We start from the raw sequence: 21,471 nt of genomic DNA on the forward strand, positions 1-21,471 counted from the left end.
CTGAAAAGCCCCCCTCTTTCCTTACAGCAGAGCTGAGATAACGAGGTGGTTTTAGCTCTGCAAGCCTGCCGTGCCCTTGCTCGGCACTGCTGGTTTTGAATGCTGCTGGAACTGCAGTTTGTTCTTCTCCTCGTCTCTTCTCCTCCTCCTCTCCTAAGACTTGGAGCTCTCCTCAGACCTGAGATATTTTTTTCATGGAAAGAAAACTTAGATGGTTTGAGCCAGGCTACAAAAAGTAGATGCCAGGACCAAAATACGAAGAGCCCCACCCCGGCGGGCGGAGGAGGTGGTGTCTTCCAGCAGTTCTTCCTCATCAGCACTTCAGTGAAAAATATGCTTTGGTTCTCCTTAGAAAATGTTTTGGGTTATTAATAGCCTTTGAAACTTTGAGACGCTTTTCTTCTGTCCAGAATGTCTTGTTGAAATTTTTCAAATGCCAATTAAATTTTTAAAGTTTACTGCAAGGATTAAACAGATGCGTGTTGACATAAATAGGGCTTTTACCTGCGTTCTAGCGTAGGCATTACCGATGTGTACGTGCATGCCCTTGTTCGTGTTGTATTTTAGCGTTGCCAAATGGGAAGAGAGGGATGTTGCAACGCTAAGTTTCTTGTTCAGTGTATAATCTGACCTGCTGCCAAGGCACAGCAGATGCTGGGCCGAGCGAAGGAGCAATCAGGGATGGTGGTTCTTGGTGCAGAAGAATCTGGGCAGGTTTTGTCTGGGAAACACCCACCGCAACCCTTGGTCCAGGATCAAGGGCTTTGCTAGCAAGAAGTATGCGTATTGGCAGCTCCTGGGAGGAAAAAATAAATAAAGTGCGGCTCAGTCCGTGTCCTGTAGGGCAGCTCCAGTCATGCAGTGGTTTACTGTGGCTTGACCCTTCTCCTGCCTGACAACGTTGCAAAAGCTGCTGAATTGTGCTCAGATTGACTGTGGAAACCAACCTATCCTACACTTGTCACATTATTTTTGTGTGTTTGCTGATTTTTCCCCAGCCCTCCTATTTCTCGCTGGGGTTGCGGGCAATCGAGGAGTGATGAGTTTCCTTGTCAAATCAAATGCCACTTAGGAATGAGCAGCAAAGGTGCCGTTTTTTTGCTGCCTTTTGTGTTTTACTGCCTGAGTGCAAAAGAATAAAAAGATGAGTCTGTTTTTGGCTGTTGCATGCTAAATACCAGATTTTCTATTCCTCTGGCTGAATAAGCACAGCGAGGTCTTTGGCATAGCTGAATAACGGTGCCATATAGGGAACTGTCTGTGCCGTGGTTCACTCCCCATATAGTGCAGGATAGTGATTTGTCTCCTTGTTTCAAATAATTTATTTTTATTTGGTAGTTTTTAAATTGTGAAATCAGAGTTCATTATCTACCACATGAAGCAGGAGTTTGAAGTGCTTTAGGATTTTAGTGGGCTTTTTGTTTGTTTGGTTGTTTTTCTGCGTTGCCCTTTAACGTGAGGTTTGCAGGCTGGTAATGTCCTCGCTATGGGACAGCCTGTCCCCCAGTCTGTCCCGGGTGTATGTAGGGCATGCGATGTGTGCGGCTCTGGTATCTGCGTGCCCGACCCTGCCTTGCTGTCCCCTTCCGTTTTCGTATGCTCTGGCCTCCTGTTAAGCCTCATCGTACGCCAGATGTTGTTTTAGGTGGACACCTGGATGCTTTTCTTCCTTCTGCATAAAAGTAGGGCTTCTGTTGGCAAAGCTGCGAAAACCCCAGCTGTCATCAGAAGGGGGATTTGTAAATCACGAGAGGGGGTGGATGCGTTTTCCAAAATGTTAAAACGTTTACAGGTAACTCTGGATAACGAAATGATTTGGAGCACGATAATTAAGCTCGGCTGCCAGCTCTGCTTGCTTGCTCGTGGTAAGCTTTCTGCTCCACACGCGACCCTTCGCCAAGCACCTAGTGTGTTTTCACTTCTTTGGGATCCTTTCACGCACCTGGATTTGGCAGAAGCCTTAAGTAAATCCCCTGACTCTTGGACGTGGAGCTGGGGACCGCTGTCTGCTCTCACCAGAGAGCTGGAGATGAATCCAAAGGCTGGTTATAAAGTGGAGCTGTAACATGATATATAGGCAGAGGATTAAAGCGACATGCCAGCCTGATGTGCCATGGTTTTAAATAGCTTGCATTCATCTCCCTGGAGCACTAGATGAAAGTTTAGCCCTGTGCTTAGCAGCCGTTACCAAAGTTAGATCTCGCCGTACAACACGTAGGCTCTGTGTAGGCGCGCACCAATTTTGGAGGCTTTCCTTTATCGCCGCTTCTGGCTCGATGCTGCTTTTTGATTTTCTTTTGGAGTAAAACTTGCATGTGTGTGTTTGTTTTTTAAACAGAATCCAAGAGACAGCTCTGGAGACGAAACTCTTTCCTATATTGCGCTGTCCTTGGGTACATAAATGTGAGCTTTTTTCATTCTTCTTGCTTCCCACCCTACAAACTTTGTTTCTTCCGAATTAAGCTAGTGATGTGATTTTTACTTTCAGGTCTTTCATGTAGGTAGAACAGCAGTAGCTCAAAACCAGATTTTTGGGAGATCACACTGAATATCTTTATTGGAAGATATTTGCAATTTGAAAACAGTATTTAATATCACGTTACGCAGAACTAAACCGTAAGTCTTCCATGCCAGCAAAGTTATCTTTCCATCAACCAGAAAGGATACCAGATTATTGGGAAAAATAAATGAAAATGTTTTTCTTCATGGGGCAGTGTTGGTTAGCTGTGCAAGTAGTGTCATCTTCATTTGTCGTGTCCCAGATTAGCTTCTGGAAGAGCCTGCCTAGGATTAATTTTGTGCTGGTTTACATTGATGTGGTTCATAATGTTTCTTATTTCCCCCCTGCCAAACTTGAGATAATTTTGCTGTTATTGCAAGTTTCGTTGGTCAGCTGTTGTAGTTCAGAGAGCTCCTCAGCCCAAGCTTTAATAACCTTGAGCCGAAGAAGGGCACAATATTAATTTTAAGTCGGTCAAAGTCGGTATTGCCATGACCCTGCTGTTCCCCTGGCCACACGTGCTCACCCTCCCCTTACACTACCAGCACTGCTCATCTGTTCCTGTGCTCTGCCAAAACAGCAGAAAACTATACCTTGTCTTTTATTTTTGCTGGGTAACACCATCAGCTTTTCAATTAGTATTCGAATTATTTGCATCCTAGAAGTTAGGTGTCCAGTAGAGTTAGTCTGCAAGTGCAGGGTATTTTGTTGTTAAAACGGCAGCTATATAAACCAGAAGTTAGAGTGGTGTTCAGTTTTGTGTTTTTTTGGTGACGTTTCCCTAATCCCACCCCAAGGACTTGCCTGTTCTGGGAAATTAACTTTTGCTTGATAGTGATCAGGGGAAGACTCAGATCTGGGTTGGAAGGGGGATGCTGAGCAGCAGGTCTGGCTGGTGGCACTACCTTTACGAGTAGCCCCTTGCTGGGACACCTGCCCGCTCTTCCTCCTCTCGTGCAGCCTTTGCGAGCTGTGGCCCGGCTCCGTGCACGGGTCCTGCTCTTCTGCTGGCCCGAATTAGCAGGCCACATGCAAAGGGACCGGCGGTTTTGTTTTCCAGCAGATTGTATCTTTATCGCTGCCGTTTCAACCTGCCCCTTCAGCTGCTGAGTTGCTGCGTGGGTTTTGCAGTTTGCAGAGTGATGGAAAGCAGCCGGCCTGCGTTTGCTGCAGCGGCGGCTGTTTGGTGTTCAGCGGGCAGCGTGGTCAGCGGCGAGGAAGTGCCTGTGACAGTAACCGAGGAACTGGGAGGTCCGGTGTAACCTCGGGCAGGTTAATCACTCCACATTTTGACATTTAAATGTGAACTTTCAGCTGCAGCATGATTTCGTATGTCTACTTTTCTTTTTTTTTAATGTTTGCATTAATATCTTTGACTAGTCTGGAAGAAAAAAGAAAGATCGTGTTGTGCTTTAAGCTTTGTTTATGCAGTAGAGACTTTTTTTTAATCCCCCCTGCATTTCACAGGAATGTGCAGGAGGCCTTCTCCCTGGGTATGCCCCTTGTGCTGCCCTCGCTGTATCAGAATTTTGTCCGCTTCGGTTTCTCAAGGGCTTTAGCTTCATCACTCCAATTAAGCACTGCAGATTAAAGCCGCGAACTCAGGTTTGCTTATGCCTCTGAAGGCCTTGAAATGCAACTTCCTCCGCGCCTAACTAATGCTTTTAAATATGATTTATTGCTGCAAAATAATTTCCTGCCAGTGCTGTTCTTTTCCTAGGCATGTTTAGTTTGTTTATTTAACAGAGAAGCACTTAAGTGGTGATTAAATGCTTTGTGAACTTCTTGTTAGTGAGGAGTTTCTATCAGTGGGAGACTGAGGTCCTCCAGATGCTGGGGAGGAGGCAGAATATCTGAAGGCTCAGTCGCTGGCTGGCGTTGATGAGCGAGGGCTGCTCTCCTGAGTATGTAGGAGTCGGTGGGGTGGACCGCAGGGATGGAGACCTTGAACAACCAGTCTCCATATTAGGTGGGAATTATTTTTTGTGCCTCTGACGTAGGGTTGCATTTGGCTGGTATGTCTTGGACGGGCAAACAAATGTCCATTCATTGCTGCATAAATTACCTTTTGCACTAGTAATAGCAGCATGCAAATGTGGACAAGGGAGGGTAGTACTACCAGTCACATTAGTGGACGTCCTAGTGAGAGTAAGTGCACGTATCCTCCGTGGGCTTACAATGCTTGTGTATTTATTCAGAAACATTTCCAGACTGGGACTTTTCTCCTTGCCCTCCTTGGTTTCCCAGGTTTTAGGAATACACGCAGCAACGTGCTCCTCGGTGTGTGGCCCTGGAGGAGGCCGTGCTGCCTTCTGCTTTGCTGGTGTTAACACTGCTCCTTTTATATCAGTCTCTTTGGAAGTGCAGCCGTTAACGCAGTCGGTCTCTCTGGAATTATGTTGTGAGGTAGAGGATTTTTTTTTGAGGGGGGTGTTATAGTGATTAAGTATGAAATTAATCAGCTGAGCGCAAATCCAGGTGCTTTGTCACCTAAACAACTTGCTGATACATGGCCCTAAATGTATGTAACATCATCACTCTGTGCGTGAATCTGCAGTTTGGCGTCACGGTCTCAGACCGTGTGCTCCAGCCTTTCTATGCTGCATTTCCATCGTGACCGACTCTTTCAGCTCCTTCCCTGGAACAGTGACCGCCAGTTAGGCGAGTCGTCTGGCGGTGAAGACCTGGACTTTGGGTTGAAGCTGTGAACGGCACTGCAGTTCTGGCTCCAAGCAAGCTGCCCGCTCGAAGGAGCGCCAGTGTGTTAATTCAGCTTAGTCTCTCTGCCAGGTCATGAGGTGTTTTTAGGTGAATGGGAAAAGAGAAGAAACTTTGAAGCCACGCTGGCCTAGTATATCCCTTCAGCTCATTTGTGAGTGGGAACGAAGGAAGAGGAGTGGGAGTTCAGTAGGAGTTTAGCTTGCGTGTGATGGCTTCAGGACAGCTTGAATTATTTTATACAAATGAAGTACAACTTCTAAGTAAGGATTTATGCATGCTGAAATAATTTCAGTATCAAATTCAAGCACGGATAGACCTTAATATTTTTCGTCACCCTCTCAGTGCTTATGCGTTTCTTCCAAACCTCAGGACAGCATGCTTTTGTTTTACTGGTGTGTGTGAAAATGCTATATAGCCAGCACCGAAAAGGCTTTCCAGCATCCGTTTAGATATGCTGTATTTGTGGCGTGCTGCCATTTAAATCCTGGAGCTGAGGAGATGGAGAAAACGTGCCTTACGCTCCCTGGACAAGCAAACCTTTTGGTGGACCTAGGGGCGCAGGCTGTAAGTGAATCCCGGTAAGAGACGTTGAACACTTCCAGACCAGCCAGGCTCTGGCATGGCCACTCACGGATGCGTGCTGTAAATCTAGGGCCTCCTTTTTTTATAGGCTGCATAATTTTAAGCCACCTGATGCCTTCTGAGAGGTGGCCTGAGAGGAATGTGTGAAGCTGTTCATTTCAAGGAAAGCATGGTGGGTGGTGGTGTGAGGAGCTGAAGTCCTTCGGGATTATTTTCATTGTTCACCTGAACCCATTTGTCATTTTTATTGAGCCAGCTCCTGAAAGCCGTATTTATGAGGAGAAAACCTTCTCCTAAATTTGGCTTGTTCTGTAGGTAGCCAATCTGCAAGCAGTGCGTCTTGGGATCGAAGAGTCCCGACCCCTGATGTCACCAGCTCGTATGACATGCGGACGTTGCTCGCCGAAGGTCACTGGCTCGTTTTCTGCCTCCATGCGTGTAGTGAAGTTATTCCTGTCTCCCACCTGCAGGAGCAGGCCCGGAGCTGCTGGTGCTGTTTGGTGGTGGTAAAGGGGACCTGGAGGAGCGGTCTGGAGTCGGAAGCAGTTGGACGTTCCTGGCTCTGGTGGCCTGTTCTTTGACGGGACCTTTGAATGATGCGTCTTATCCTCACTGGTGAATGCTTGGGGTGGAGGGGGCTGCAAAGGAAAGACTGAAATATTTCAACCTGTTTTCTCCGTTTCCCATAAATTAAGGGTGGTGATTCTGTTATTTTGGAAACTGTTTGCGTTCCCCGCCTCACCTCAGTATATGGAGGTGTTGTTTGGTTGGATTGCAGTGTGGTAGTGGAAAGTGTTGCAAGTGTTGCAGTCCCGGCTGTTTATAGCTAAGACGCAAAACTTTATTGCAAGCTGGTTAAGCTCACGAGAATATGTAGCAATTCCAAAGTATTGCAGCTGAAAGTTCATTTATCTTCTCTTGAAAACCTGTTTTGCAAACGATCGAACGCCCCACTGCTCAGCGAAGTCTCATGTCCCGTTGAAGTGAATCAGACGCTTACGTGTCTTGTTAAATCCCGGGTTTGAACGCCCGGTTCCTCCGCTGCTGTCAGATTGCGGCTGATTGATGCGCCTTGGTGTTCCGTGTGGGGAAGGAGTGGGTGGCTTGCCCTGCCATCCGGTCCGGCCTCAGGCGAGAGACGTTTGCGTTGCATGGCAGCGCTGAACCTGGCGATGGTTACGGAGCTGGTAAGCCTCCAAGCGGAAGGAAGCGTGAAGGCAGAATATCCCTGCTAGGACGGTTCTTCTGCTCCACTCTCTAAGAAGTTTCTTGGATATTCTCGTTTCCTTTTTTCCTAGAGATTTTCCTTGCTTGTGATGTTCATGTGTAGTATTTGTTGAACTCAGACTGATGTGGAGACTCTCTTTTGAGGAGAAGATTCCAGCTGTGGACATCTTTCAGAGTTTTCCCTGAATGCCTTTGTACTTTGGATACACCTTATCTGGCTGTCTTTGGTCAGAGGGTAATGTAATCTCTCGCACTTTCAGCTTGCTTTCAGCAGGACCCTGTCCGTGAGCAGTCAGTCCTGCATCCTGCAGACACTTCAGGAAACTCAGTAAGGCCTAAGGATAGCACAGAGAATTAAGAAAAAGTCTCCTGCTTGTGGCATGGTGAGACTTTCGTTTTTAAATACTGTCAGAGGTGTTTAAGAGGCTATATGCAGGTCAAAGAGGTCACAAAAAGAGGGAGTTAATCATATGGAGGCCAGTGCCTCCTACATAACTGATTAATATTTTGTACTGTTCTCAGAATTAAAAAAAAAAAAAAAGAAAGCCTAAAACCTGCTGGCCTGCTACACTATCTGTCTCAGATCCAGTTTGAAGACACAAATGGCTTTTGGGGTTTGGTGTTGCGTTGTTAAGTCCAGAACCCGGTAATGTTTCTTATCTTTGTCTATAACCAGCAGTACGTAGTAGGTTTTTTGTCGAAATGCTGGAGCAGGCTTGTTTTTAGCCCTAAAATTTAACGCTGGAAATGATTTAACTTTTTATCACCCTTAGACGTGATCATGGAGTAAAGTTTACGGTGAATGCTTAGGGTGTATTGTTTTTCCTCCAAAGCTTCCCTTTGAGATGTGGTGACTTTAGCTTTTGTAGTATGAAGCTTAGAGATCATGACATGATTAAAAAGAAAAAAAAAGAAAAAGAAAAGTCATGGGAGCTGCTGTGAGCGCTAGCCTCTATTTCACAGGGTTCCTCTGCAGGTTTAGACCTTGAGTAGCTGGATGCTTTCTGCTGCACTGTGATGCACTGGGAGCGAGTGATAAATTGCTGCGTGGCAGAGATTTGAAGGGCTGAGTTTTCTGTGTTGGTTTTGCAGAAGCTGTTTGATAACCAGCCTTCAGCCTTACTCATTGCTTAGCTGCCTGTGTGATTTTTGGATCTCCAAATGTCCAGATAACAAAACCCACCATGCTGTGGCGTGACTCAGACGCTAGGGTGATTTAGTATTATGCTTAGCAGTTTCGGTGCAGCTCGCAGCAGTGAAATTCAGAAGACCGTCAAGACACAGCAGCGAGGAGCAGGGCTGAAGTCCTGAGTGGACACAAATACACTTGCATTTTTCTCTCCGTACGTTTAGTAAGGAAGTTTTGCTTTCGTTTATATTCAGACCTCAGTATGCGCAGCTGGTTCGGCAATCAGATATTCAGCAGAATTTACTTAAAGTGAAGGTCTTCCTTTTGCAATCAGTCATGATATTTTTCCTGAACAGCATCCTACTTTCTCTGGACAAGTGCGTTTTTTTGTCGTGTGGTGCCTAAAAAAAAAAATGCTGAAAGTCGTCACGTGGTCTTATAATACATCTCCCCAGCAGAGAGGAAGAATGGCCTTTTAAAAATAGTTTTAATTAGGCGTGTGTGTAGCTATAAATGCAATGTGTGTGTGTGTATAGGTACACCATCTGTAGTTGTATATACAGTATTTTAAATAATGTATCTATAAGCTGGAATTGTATAAGCTGAAGTCATGTAAAAGTCATGTTTAAAGTCAAGTAAATTAAAACCGTGTTCTGTATATATATAATATAGAAATTGCAATTACAATATAGAAATGTAAAATTAAATTTCAAATTGCCATATGGTCTCGTGAGCTTTATTAGCTTACGATAAACTTTTTTTGTCTCTTAGCTATAAACAGCTGGTATGAATTTATTAAACAATGTGCAACTCCTTTAAAATGTGTTTCTTGTTTTCTGAGGGTTTTTTTATTGCACTTTTGTTCTGCAATATTTTATACTTTGGGTGTTTAGCCAGGAAGTGTCTGGCTTAAAATAAATGTCTGCTATAGTATTCCCTTGACGTGTAAAAGGCAAGTTATCCACCAGGATTTACTAATGCCTCCTAGTTCTTTTTTATTTCTCTGTTCCAGAAGTCTGATTTTGACTAATGCTCAGGACTTCTCTATCCGTTGCTTTAAATGAAAGCATGTACGTGTAGGACGGTGTCTTTGTTTGTCTAGAGGGAGTCGCAGCATATCATCGTAGGGAGCATAATTGGTTTAACCTGTTACTTCCCAAGCGATTCAGAGCATGCTTGTTTATCTGCACTGATCTCTCTTGTCTCGCTTGCGTGAGGTGGTCTTTTCTTCGCCCGGCCGGAGGAACGTGCTAAGCGTTAGCACCATTATACTTAAAAAAGTGAGCCCTGGATTGACGTGGTGCGGTCGAGCTGGAGAAGCTCCTGCAGCTCGGTGTCTCTCCTGCGCTCGCTCCGTGGGTGCCGGGCTGCAAGCTCGGAGCGGGGTCGGCAGCAGCAGAGCTCTCACCGGGCGTCCCGCGCTGTGGGTCACCAGTAACGACGCCGTTGTTCTCCCCCGCCGTTGCCTCCCAGCCAGTCATGCCGGTAATGAGGAAATGTTTTTCTTCTGTGTCGTGTTGGTGACCCTTTTCTTTCAAGCCGTATTCAGATGTTGCTTTCTCATCCATAACGTTTGCAAGATTGGGCTTCCATTCTCTTACCAGCTTGCAAAAACCACCATCCAGTCTCGTCCTTATTGCTTCTCAGCTGACTTCCTCGTCTTCGGCCTCGCTGTCCTCAGGTCCTTTCTGAATAGAGTTGCCAGAAATGTCCCGCTCTGTTGTCACTTGAGTTACGTCACCCTCACCTGAAGCTGCTTGAAGTGGTCTCTTCTTTCCATCATCAAATAAAACTTTGTGGCGCTTACAGCCCCATCTTGCTTCTCAGGTCTGCTGTTTTGCTGCTTCTGCCTGGGGTTTATTCACTAACTGTGAGAATTTGCTCACGTCGTGTTTCTTCATATGCCACTTTGAAAAGTGGCAAAGTTTTCTCTGTGAAACTAATGCGGCTGCTCTTATTGCTGCGTTTGGGTTTAACCTTCAAAAGAGACTTCAGCTACACTTCTTGCAGGAGGCCGGTGCCGGGTAGCGTTCAGGGGGGCTGTGCCACCTGGTGATGGCTTGTGCCAAAGAGGGGTGCTCACAGTGCCTGAACTTGCCTCGGTTTTTTGTCTTTACTTATGTGGTGTAGCTTATCATTATCTAAATTACATGTTCTTTGAAGCAAATGGGTAGTTTCTTACATGTTTATGCATGTCTGTCTTTTTTCTGGATTAAAAAAAGGGAAATGACTGCTGGTATGTCATGAGGCATTTCAATTTGCAGTGGCATTTTCTTGCCACTGGCTAAGCAGTATGCGTTTTTGTCAGATGAGGTTTCTGTTCGTATTTCCCCAGTTCTTTCTTTCTGGTTGCTTTACTTTCATATGTGGGGTCGCTTTGTTAGTGACATCTCCTGCTCCTCACTATGGCCATGGACAAGGATCTTCTTTGCATCCCTCAGGTCTCTTTTCCAGGGGCCACGAAGGGCTTTGTTTAAAAATGAGGAGATGTGCTGTTTTTCCTTTGTATTTGGGAAGGGAGCTCTTCTAACGGCAGCAGTTCTGCGTCGTCTAATGTTGCTCTGGTGTTGCTTTTTAGGTTTAACCCGCTATTCCTACTTCTGTTGTCCTGTGTGTGAATAGTTGAAGTAACGTGTTTCTGTTCCAGTGAATCTTTCAGTAGGTTTTGGCTATTTTCTTTTATTACATTAAGCATTTCTTCAGGTTACCTTTGCCTAGTTGCTTCAACAATTCCTTGCAGGTTATTTCTTTCAAGGATTTCTTTATGCTCTGCCCACTGTTTGGACTGAGGGGAATGCAGTAAAGGCAGAGTAAGATCTTATTCTGTGTAATTTAAATGGGAGTAATTACACACTGGATGTAAGAAAGGCAAGATATAAAGTATATCCTATTGAGAGGGATTAAATCACAGAACCTGAAAACCTTGTGAAAACAAGATGGCATGTAATTGGCTAATAAGGTTATTAGAGATCTACATGGATGTTTAGTTGAACTAATTTTATTATCTATAAATGAATAAAAATAATCCTCTTTGGGAAGGGAGGAAGTACACCATTGTATGAACTGCGGAGATGTTAATATGTGTGACCTTTACAACATGGAAGGTGGATTTCTTCTTTGGAAAAAGCTGAACTGTATCCCTTTTACCACTTCCCGCTTGAATTAAGCTCCATTAGAGGACAGTAACTGTGCTTCCGTTGGGGTTTGTTTAGGAATTTTGGTCTAGAGCTGCATAGGCTCTCAATTTACCTTTTCTTTTTTTTTTTTTTTAAAAAAAAGTTGCACTGTAGTAGTGGGGGAGAGAGTGGAACAAGCTCCAGCAGTAGAACTTATTTTTGCAACTTCCCAAAGTGTAGCGGTGGCTTTTGGAGGCAGTGCTGGTCTGCTCTTACTGATAGCTGAGACCATGACTAAATGGATGCTGCTGGCCGAGGGCACGCTGGTGTCAGCAGCGCTTCTCATTCTTTTTGCTGCAAAAATGACAGGCATTTGAAACTGCTATTCTGATGCAAATCACTTGGCTCCTAAGGTGATGCCTCTTCAGCCTCCAAGTGATTTGCGTGCTTTGGCTATGGAAGCAATTTGTGGTGGTCATCCAAAATGCCCTCCCCCCCCCCCCCCCAAACTGGAAGAGAGACTCTGCAGACTTAAACGCACCTCGCAAAAGCTAAAGCAGCCGTGCAGAGATTACATTACATTTCTAGCTCGGTTTTCATTCCATTTCCTCTTTCTGTCTCTCTGCAAAATTAACTAGGCAATAATCTTTTGTCCACTGGCATATAGTCTCCCAGGGAGAAGCCTGGATTAGTTCTGCAAACTCTCCAAACAGAAGGATAATCTTAAGAGACGAGACAGCCGGTTAAAATAAGTAGGGCTCTGAGGCATGCCGACAGTGTGAGAGCAGGAATGAGCTTCTTGAGCGAGGGCTTAGTGAAAGCTACTAGTTTAGGGTCTTAAATATCTGCAGACGTTTTGGCACTTGACTGTAAATCATTTTCCATCGCTTGCAAGTGTGAAGAAAGGAAGCGTTTTTTTCAGAAGCACCCACCTACGTCTTTTAAATACGATTTTAGCCATGATACTGGAGTTACTTGGCCTTAGTCCTTTTGACAATTTGTTTTTTGACACTATGATGTTATTTCTTCCTCAAATCAGAATGTGAATCAATTTTACCCTGTTCTTCTGCGGATCACAAGTTTTGCCCGTCCCCTCTCAGTGACAGTGTTTTTATCTGATTGCTTCAAATGGATCACAAAAGCAAGACCAGATGTTCAGAGCCTTGCTAGATGCCAGTAGAGCTAGGAGAAATCCCCCCACCGTTAGTGTGAACTTTGATTTATTTGAATAATCCCCTGAATTCCAGTGGGAATTTCCAGGTCTTAACTTTTATTTCGGTACCTGAATAAAATGCTTAAACTGCAGGCAAAATCCATGAATTATGTAAGAATTTATTGCTGTATATTTAGCTTATTGCTTCTCTTTGATACAGGGAAGTTAGAAAACGGGGATTGTCCTTTTTGCGAGGTGGTACTGAATTTGCAGTAAAGACGGTACCTTGGCCAGATGTCAAAAACAGCAGAAGTTAGAGCGGAAGGCCCCTTGCGTGAAGTTGTATCTGCCTCTGCTTCCTTACCTCCTGCAGCACTGGGCTATCCGAAGGGAGGAGGAGGAGGAGAGGTAGCACAGATGAAACCCTTTCACGGCGGGGGCAAAGCTGCAAGGAAACCATGATCAGTCAAACTGTGACAGGTGAGAGGTGGCAGCAGCTCATGACCCTCCTGGCACCAGTATGTGGAAGCTCTTCTTGCGCACCAGTGATCCCTTCTGGGGCAAGCCGGTGGGGCTGGGGGCTTGCTCTTGCGTTTCATACTCCTGGCCTTCAAGTTAATCTGTTAATGAGAAATACAAGATCACATACCCAAAAGGCCTATGTGTTGTGCAGCGATCCTATCTTGTAAGATTAATTCACATTTCAGATCCTGTTCTGTTTTCAAGCCAGTTGCGCGTAAGAGTAACCTGCGCTACGTGGTGCCGCCTTCGTTGTGTGGCAGCCGCCATGCCCTGCTGCCGCTTCGCGGGTGCCTAGCCTGGTGTTTGGTGCACGCGGGGGTGGCTGAAGGGCACGCTGACATACGTGCAGGTGTGCAGCGGGTTATGTGGAGTGTAACGGCAGCTTGGAAAAATATTTCTTTGTGGAGGACACTAGATAAATAGCAAAAGGTGATGTGCAGTAGCAGAAGGTGATTTCAAGAAGAAAAGAGAGGGTTGAAACCCTGTTCTTTTTCCTGAAAGCCTGCAGGCATTCTCGGTCTCGCTTGTTTTGGGGGAAAACTTAAACTTGGCGTTAGTTTTTGTTTGACAGTATTGAGAGGGACGTCCGGCCCAATCTCATTCAAATACTTGTTGTCGCCGGGGTTACCGCTGAGGATGAGTACCGTGCGGATCTGAGAACCACACGTGAGAGATGACTTGGTGGCTTCTTCACTGGCAAAATGCTTGGGTGCCTGTGAGCTCTCTTCATCGTTTTTCCATGGGTTACGTCAAAGCGCTGGCCTGGGTGTGCTCTGTCACACCGCTGCGCGAACGCAGCGAGGGAGCGGCTGTGCGCCGCCGAAAAGGGCTGACGCCAACCAAGACGACCTGCGCACGAGTGCCTTCTCACCGCGGCGCGAGGTGGTATCTCCCGGTGGGGTTCAGACCGGACTGAGAAGTGTTTGCTGCTGACCCTGGGACCCCTGCACTCAGCCTGAGCTGAGGGTTGCAGGGGTTGGCATTCACTGCCTTTTTTTTTTTTTTTTTTTTAAAAAAAGAAAGGTTTGGATGTACTTTTTTGTTTGCTTCCCCTTACATGTTGCCTTTAATGGTTGTTGGGGTGCTGTTCACACCTTGGGAGCGCAGCTTTATCAGTCAGCCTTGAAACGCGGGAGCTGGAGGAAAAACCGCGGGGAAACGAAACCCGGGAGCAGCGTGTGGGGGTACAGCCTCCCGGGCGAGGGCAGGGCTCCCCGGCACTGGCACGTGGCAAAACACCCCGGCAATCGAAGGGTTTTGCCCTGAGCTGATTCTGAGCCCTGCCTGGTCTGGGGAACCTTTAGCACAGGACCAGAGCAGGGGCGTGCTGGGCCTGGGGCTCAGGGCAAGGTTGTGCGGCCCCGGGGCAGGGTGTACGGGTTTCGTACATAAAGTCCATGGGTTTGAACTTCTTTGTGGAAAGGCGGAAGGTAATTCTGTAAAAGAGAGTTTGCCCATTTGCTTATTTTGTGAACCTGAGTTCTCCTGTAATGTTGTTTCCTTGCATGGGTCTTTTTAAATTTTTTATTTATTATTATCTAAATACTTTAATACAGGGAAGGACATAGGCTGAAAGAGAACAAAAAGCGGTCATGATTCAAGATCACTGTGTGGTTGACTTCCGTTTCGATTTAACTGATTTTTCTGTAGTCACCCAAATATCAAATGTGCTTGAAGAGGGAAAAAATCAAGCTGGAAGGATTTCAGCCAGCCGAGCAAGTCTTGACTGAGGAGCAGTGGATTAAATTCTGAGGGAAGGGAACTCAGAGCTGACGTGGAAGGATGCCTGGGTGATGAGGGAGCATTAGTGTACTGTCAGGCTGGGAAATAGTTTCTTTGGGAAAGTGGTTGTGATGCAACATCGCACCGGTCGGTTGCAACTCAGATGGATTCAAGACCGTGCTGGCGGGCAGCGAGGAAAAGATAAAAGGCAGTTTCTATCTCTGCACTGATAGACCTTTGTCTTATGAGTAACTGCAATTTAAGTGTTTCATTTATTACTGCATGAGAGCCAAATAATGATGATATGGTCCAAGAAGAGATGCTTGTCAAGTTGTCTTAGTCATGTAAGAAAAATAAATGGTTGTGAGTCAATTAGAAATGAGTTAAGCTACAAATTACACCGATTCAGAGATATATATGTGTGTATATATAGACACACACATACACGTGTATGTATATATGTATACATGCAAACATACACTCTTCCCCTGGAAAAAAATCTTTTGGGAAAGAGATCTTTTTATTTTCAAGCTTTAATGAGATATTTTAAGAGATGTGGTTTTTTTTTTCTTTCTGTTTTTTTTATATTGTTTATTACAAAGTGAAATAATAGGCTGGCTAAAATTTAGCTAAACAAAATGATTTTATTCCAGGGTGGTGTTGGTTACTTGCTTTTAAAATCTTGCGGCTTAGAACTGTGCTGAGATCAGGTGTTATGCTGTTTCTTCTGAAGTGCATCCTAAATGGAGGAGCCAGGGGGGTTTTGTTTTTTTGGTTACATCTCAGTTAGATCTCTTGTTTTAGAGCAATGGTTGCAGGTCGGGAATTCAGATGGTTAAACCAAAAAAAAAAAAAAAATTTTTTTTTTTTAATTTTTGGGTCAGCCAAAATTGAAACCTAACACTAGGTAGTGGTTTTAGTTGTGTTCATTAGCAAGCATCCTGAGCGTCTCCGAAGGGCTGAATTTTGGCTCTGGGCCACGAAGCCAATTGCTGCTGAGGGCCCCACGAGGGCTTTGCTGGGGCAGTGATTGGCCTCGGCAGGTGACAGGCCATGGGATGGCTCTGCCGTCCCCTGCCTGCCGCCCTCGCCCTCTCCCAAAATGAGCTTCCCAGGGAACACAGACGTGAAATGAAGTACCAGGAAATGTTTTGGGGCAGTTTTGAGTTTTAGAAGTCTTCTGTATAACATTTTAAAAAAAATAATAATAAAAAATAAATAAAAGCAACCCAAACAACAACAAATAAACCCCAAAGACCTTGCTTTGCAGTCGCAACCAATGCTTGCTTTTAAAAACTTGACTAATACTGTAAATATAGAATTAAAACGGATCCATCGAGTATTTCCAGAGTCTCTATGTGGTGCTTAGAAGCTGGTTGGGTTTATGGGTAGCCTGGTTTATAATTTCAACGCCATACTCCTCCACGCATCCCTCTTGCGGCGCGCATCGATTCCTCTTGGCTGTGTAGATGCAGTTCACCAAGGTCTGTTTTAAGGCCGTGCTGTCCTCCTCAGAAGGGTATTGGCATTAGGTGTTTCTCCCTTTGCCCATCAGTTGACTTGTCTTTCTGTTTTTAAGCAGGCTGTGGATCACCCGTGACTGATGCTGGATACGTTTATTGACTTAATAGCTTGCAGTGATAACGTGCAGTTACAGAGCGCGTTCGTACGCGTCCTGAGAAAGCTCGGTTTTCTCCACCGGTCCGGTCACAAAGAACGGGGATCCTTTTGACCTTTCGGTTTTAACGCCCTGAAGCTCCGTTCCCTTTTTGAGAGGTTGCCGACAAATGCCAGCATGCAGTAATGTGTCGGTTTAAAGAACTGTTTATGACCCCCCCCCGCCCCCGCACAAAGTTTGAGGGTCTGTCCTATGAATAGCTGTGATGGTCATAGCTTTCTCCAGGCTTGGTGGCTTCCCTGACCTGTGTTTTGGAGCAACCAGGTTCTCCTAGTTCAAAAGATGGGTCTGTATACCAAACTTTGAGGAATTCTGACTTGATTTTTGAAGCCTTTTGCTACACAAATTATCATGCTGATGAATTTAGTAAGTCCAGAAGGTTTCTTTCTCCTTCGTCTTCCACTTTTTTTTCCCCCTGCGTGGGACTGGCTCTGCTACCTTGCACTTGTCAGCACCCTTCTGGGCAAAATTGTTATGTTGACCTATACCGCTGAGGGACTAATTGGTATTTTGAATCTGAAGGGTTGGCAAGTCTGCCTACCGCTCGTGCCTCCCCTTTCACTGCCGTGGGGTGTTTTGCTAGCATAGCAGTAACACCAAATGGAAGGATTTTTCTGGTTTTGTTTGAACTTTTGGCAATTGTTTTTAGTTGCTAGAGATTGCTACTGCAAGTATCTGTGCAGACTGATGTTCAGAAATGCCGGTCAGGAGCCACTAAGTGCAAAATTTCATGCTTTCAATATGTGTTCTCAAACTGTACGTTTTTGAAGTATTCCTTTTGCAGTGTTAGGCACAACTTTCTCCATTAAAGAACTTGTCTTCAGAAAGTCAGATAGGTGTCAGCATTAGCATTAACCACATCAGATAGGCTGATGGGACACTTTTCCGCACGCTTGCCACCAGGTGACTTATTTTTCCTCATATTGCTGTTCACATACTAATATAGAAAAAGGATTCCTAGTATTTTATGCATTCCCACCCCTTTGCCAAAGAGAGCAGCTTTCAAGGTCTAGCTTCGCTTCTCCCACTAGAGAAGTAGATGAGGTGCAGGCTGGTGATTGCAGTTTGTGGTTGGTCATTGCCAAAGTGGTAACTTCTCGGTTCCCTTTGAAGGCACAAAAAGAGGGGCTGTCAAAAAGAGGGGCAGTGCAGGTGTAAACCTGCCGTCTGCCTCCCTTGGACAAGTCACTTGCAAGAGCGCAATTTGTAATTCTGTGTTTGCAACACCTCCCTAAAAGCGCAGCACTTTTCCAAAGGCTAGCATGATGGTGCAAAGAAAAGGTTGTGAAGTTTTGTGTGCAAAGTACCAGCTGCTACAGCCTTTCTGCTATAAAATAGGAAATACATCTGGAAAAAAAGAGGGAATTTGTGCCATGCAGGATTGCTGTCTGTAGCTAGCTATAAAGTGATCAACCGATTGACAACAGCAAAGTAAATCGGTGCATAAATCTTGCCATGCGTTGCATTTTTATTTCTGTCCTTGGGAATGAAGCTAGTTGAAATTTGGTGGCGTCAGATGAAAAGATTAATTTATTGTTCAATCAGGGGTCAATACCACGAACTTTACAAAGGTTTCTCTTGCTAGAATATTTCATGCAAGGGGACTGAGAGCAGCTGAGCTGAACTTTAGCAGTGACTTTGATCAAAGAGGTGGATGGGCCAAGAGGCCTTTCTTATCCTCATCTGAATATACTGCGGGTCACTGGGGCTATAAACCTAGCAAGAGAAGGGCAAAACTAGATCCTTGAACTGGACTATCTGCAGTATTGAACTTTTGACTTTCTGGTCAAAAGAGCTGGGGAAAAGTCAGCTTCGCTATTAGTGAAACGTCCCATGCACATGAGCAGTCATTGACAAATAACGTGAACTTTGAAGAGATAGTTTAGAGGGAGAATCTAGAATGAGAAATAAGAGGCGGGAACATCAAGTCCAGGAACCTTTGTGTACCCGTCCCTGTTTGCGTCTCTTGGTGAGCGTGCACAGCTTTCAGCCGATCAAATACAAGGGGAACCTGATTTTGACGGGAGGGCAAGGCTGTGCTATGCTTTTCCTGTCATTGAAGTGAAAGAAGAACAAGAAGATATAAATATGACTAGACCAGAGAGGATAGTAGATGCACAGTAACTTCACGGGGATGTAGAAAATTCAGTGAATGTAAAAATAATGCAGCCAAGTTGCTCACTTGCTGTGTTTGTGGTATTTCAGCTGAACGACAGTGGCAAGGCAGCCCGAGCGCACGTGGGCATAGGCGACGTGGTTCTCACCATCGACGGCATAAGTACAGATGGGATGACTCATCTGGAAGCGCAGAACAAGATCAAGGCGTGTACAGGCAATCTGAACATGACTCTGCAAAGGTAAGATACCATTTTCTTTAATAATAATAAAAAATTAATGGTTGTCATAACAGTTGTTTGGAGGATAAAAACATGTAAGTGGTTTGGCAGAGTGCATGCAGTTAACTGGCCATGATTGAAAGATATGCTGTTGCAGTCTGAAATGTGTCTTGATTTATAGCATTTTAGAAAACTTACTAGAAGTTAATTATACAAGTGGATAAAGATCTCTTCCAACCTTCTGTCACCTATTCTACATAGTGTGAATCCTAGTTCCTCTTCCTTTTTGAGCTTCAGGTTTGTGAAGTGTTTTAATTAAAAACAGGCCTGAACCAGGCTCTTCCTGCTCTCTTCCCTCCCGTTGCTTGGGAGCACTTCTTTTTGGATCATGTCCTACGTCATCGTTTTTGCTCACAAAACTCGCCTTACTCCTTTACATTGGCCTGCCATAGTCTTACTCAGTGTCACTTCTGAATGTCCAGCAGCAAAAGTAGCTGATCAGCCCCCCCCCCCCTTTTTTCCCCCTCTTTTCTTTTTCTTTTTCCTTTTTAAGCCAGGCAGTCTTGTATGCCACTGTTCAGAAGGGCTAGCCAATGCAAATGGCCAAAGGTTCATCCATCAGTGTACACTAATGGGTTTACCACTGCTGGCACCTATAGAGAGTTTTGAAAAGCAGGAGTGTGTTGTAGTCCATCCTGAAAAATATTTGCTAAGAAGGTGGCATGCTTCAAGCAAATCCCATCAGTCTGTGAATGTGTGTTTTAGAGAGGTCTGCAATACTTTTGTTTGTAATACTTCAGTTTGTATTTCTTTTCTGGAAAAAAATGTATATTCTAATACAGACTTCCTGAACCGACTGTAGTGAGATTGCATTACTGAATAGGATGATAATCTGGTGGCATTAAAAAAAAAAAAACATGAATTGTCCTTTTAAACAAGTACCTAGGACATACTGCTGAAGGAATTATAGGAGGCATAACATTATTAATCAAAAAATAGCCTCAAGTTTTCTAATACAAAGCTGATATTGCAGGTAGATGGTAACAAGAGGGGCAAAGCCAAGAGCAGAAAGAAAAGTAAAAATAGAGCAAGCTCCTCAAAAGTGAACTATGTATTGGATTTTAATTGGAGGGGAAGGTCTTCAGTTTTCCGAAAGGCAAAGCTAGGACTTAAGTGCAAAGTTGAACCATTTCCAGGAATTCTGCCAATTTAGCAAATAGTTGGCTCTTTCATAAGAGAATTTGAGCATTACTTCCCATTATATTACCTATTGAATATATTACCATGTTGAATCCCCCTGCTACTGATGGATGGGTTTGTTTTAATAGTTAACCGCTGAGGTATGAAAGTAATGCAGTGTAGAGTCAGTGACAGAGATTTTTTTCTGAAGGGATACTGCTGTTTCGCAGTTAACAACCTCATGTTGCTAATTGCAGTATCTACTACAGAAGTTAGAGCTTGGGCCAATTTCCCCATTCCTGAAACGTCCCATTTATTGAATTTCAGCAATCCATTGTTAGCTTGGGACTGTATTTTGGGAGGCCCTGGGAAGAAGGGACCAGGATGCTCGTGTGATGGTTATTGGAACTGAAGCAGGAAGAGCAGCAGCACAAGCAGGAATTCCTTTAAACTCTCAGAAGTCTCCCAGGGCAAAACATTGGCTTTTATTAGAAGACTGCTGTTTTTATTCAGTGATGTGAGCGAGCATCTTGGAAGAAAATCAGCCCCTGAAGTCACTGTGTAATGAGAACCATCTTTTCTTATCCAAAAACAAACAAACAAACAAAAAACCCCAAAAAATGAAACAAAAAACCCCCAGCAGCAGTCATAGTCCTTCCATTGACTGCAAAGTTCTCCTGTCGTGCTGATGTGCCTTGGTCCTTAGCTGCCCTTCATACGGGACCCCGCTTGCTCTGCCTCTGGGGAAAAGAGCGTCTTGTGGAATAGTTCATGCCCTGGGTTATTTCCTTAGGTGAAGCTTGAAAAAGTTGATTTTAAACTTTTCTCGAGGAAAGCAGGGTATTACGCCAGCTCATCCAAAGAGGTGCCAGTTTTGTCTAGAGCATCAGTTGGTCTCCTGTCCCTCAGCAAGGCGGTCGGGGCGTTGGGCGCTGTGCTTTCCGGGTGCCGGCGGAGTCACTCCTCCAGGCAGCTGCGAAGGTCAGGGTTTGGCCCGCTTTCTCCCGTCCTCGTAAATCGATGGGCAGGGTTAGCGTCTGGCAGAGGGGAGGAATAACAGGTGTGCCCCGTTCAGGCCACGACTTGTCTGAGGCTGCTGCTGGCGGGGTGCGGGGCTGGCTGCTCCGTGGGTCGAAAGCCGAGCGAGCGATGCGCTTGGCCGGTGCCCGGCGGTCCCCACCCTTCCCACCCCGCGCGGGATCTGACTCATCGGCGTCTGCTACCTGGGAGCCCAGCGCTGAAGTCATCTCACCGCAGGATCAGGCTAGCCACGATCAAAGAAACAACCTCCGTCCCGGCATCCGTGGGTGGGACAGACGTCCTGTCCCGAGGCCGAGCCAGGCTGCGGTCTCCTCCTCTCCAGCTCTCTCTGGTTCTCCTGGACCCTGCGAAACCCCAGGTTAGGCAGGGCTCTCCCGGCTCCTGTGAAAATCGCCTCGCTCTCATTGCTGCTCCGCAGGCGGTTCGCTTTGCTCGTTTGTTTGTTCTTTTTGGCCCAGAAAAAAGCACTTCTCGGGGATCGGGTTGGCTGCTGCTGACCGCAGACACTAGCTGCCCGGGGGAAGGACGTCCCGCGAGTATACGTGGGGCGGCGAGGAGCACTGTG

At 45.4% G+C, this 21,471-nt stretch overlaps 1 protein-coding gene across 4 annotated transcripts in view; it reads left to right on the forward strand.

Moving 5' to 3' along the window:
- The window catches only part of PDLIM5 (PDZ and LIM domain 5), a 124,054-nt gene that overhangs the window by 19,390 nt on the left and 83,193 nt on the right, over positions 1 to 21,471 (forward strand). For all 4 annotated transcript variants that reach the window (XM_064510499.1, XM_064510501.1, XM_064510502.1 and 1 more), the window contains one exon: positions 18,556 to 18,707. In XM_064510499.1, the coding sequence (XP_064366569.1) occupies positions 18,556 to 18,707 (152 nt within the window). The remainder of the gene's footprint in view (positions 1 to 18,555; positions 18,708 to 21,471) is intronic.

This window comes from Dromaius novaehollandiae, chromosome 4 (genome assembly GCF_036370855.1).
Source record: "Dromaius novaehollandiae isolate bDroNov1 chromosome 4, bDroNov1.hap1, whole genome shotgun sequence".
NCBI lineage: Eukaryota > Metazoa > Chordata > Aves > Casuariiformes > Dromaiidae > Dromaius > Dromaius novaehollandiae.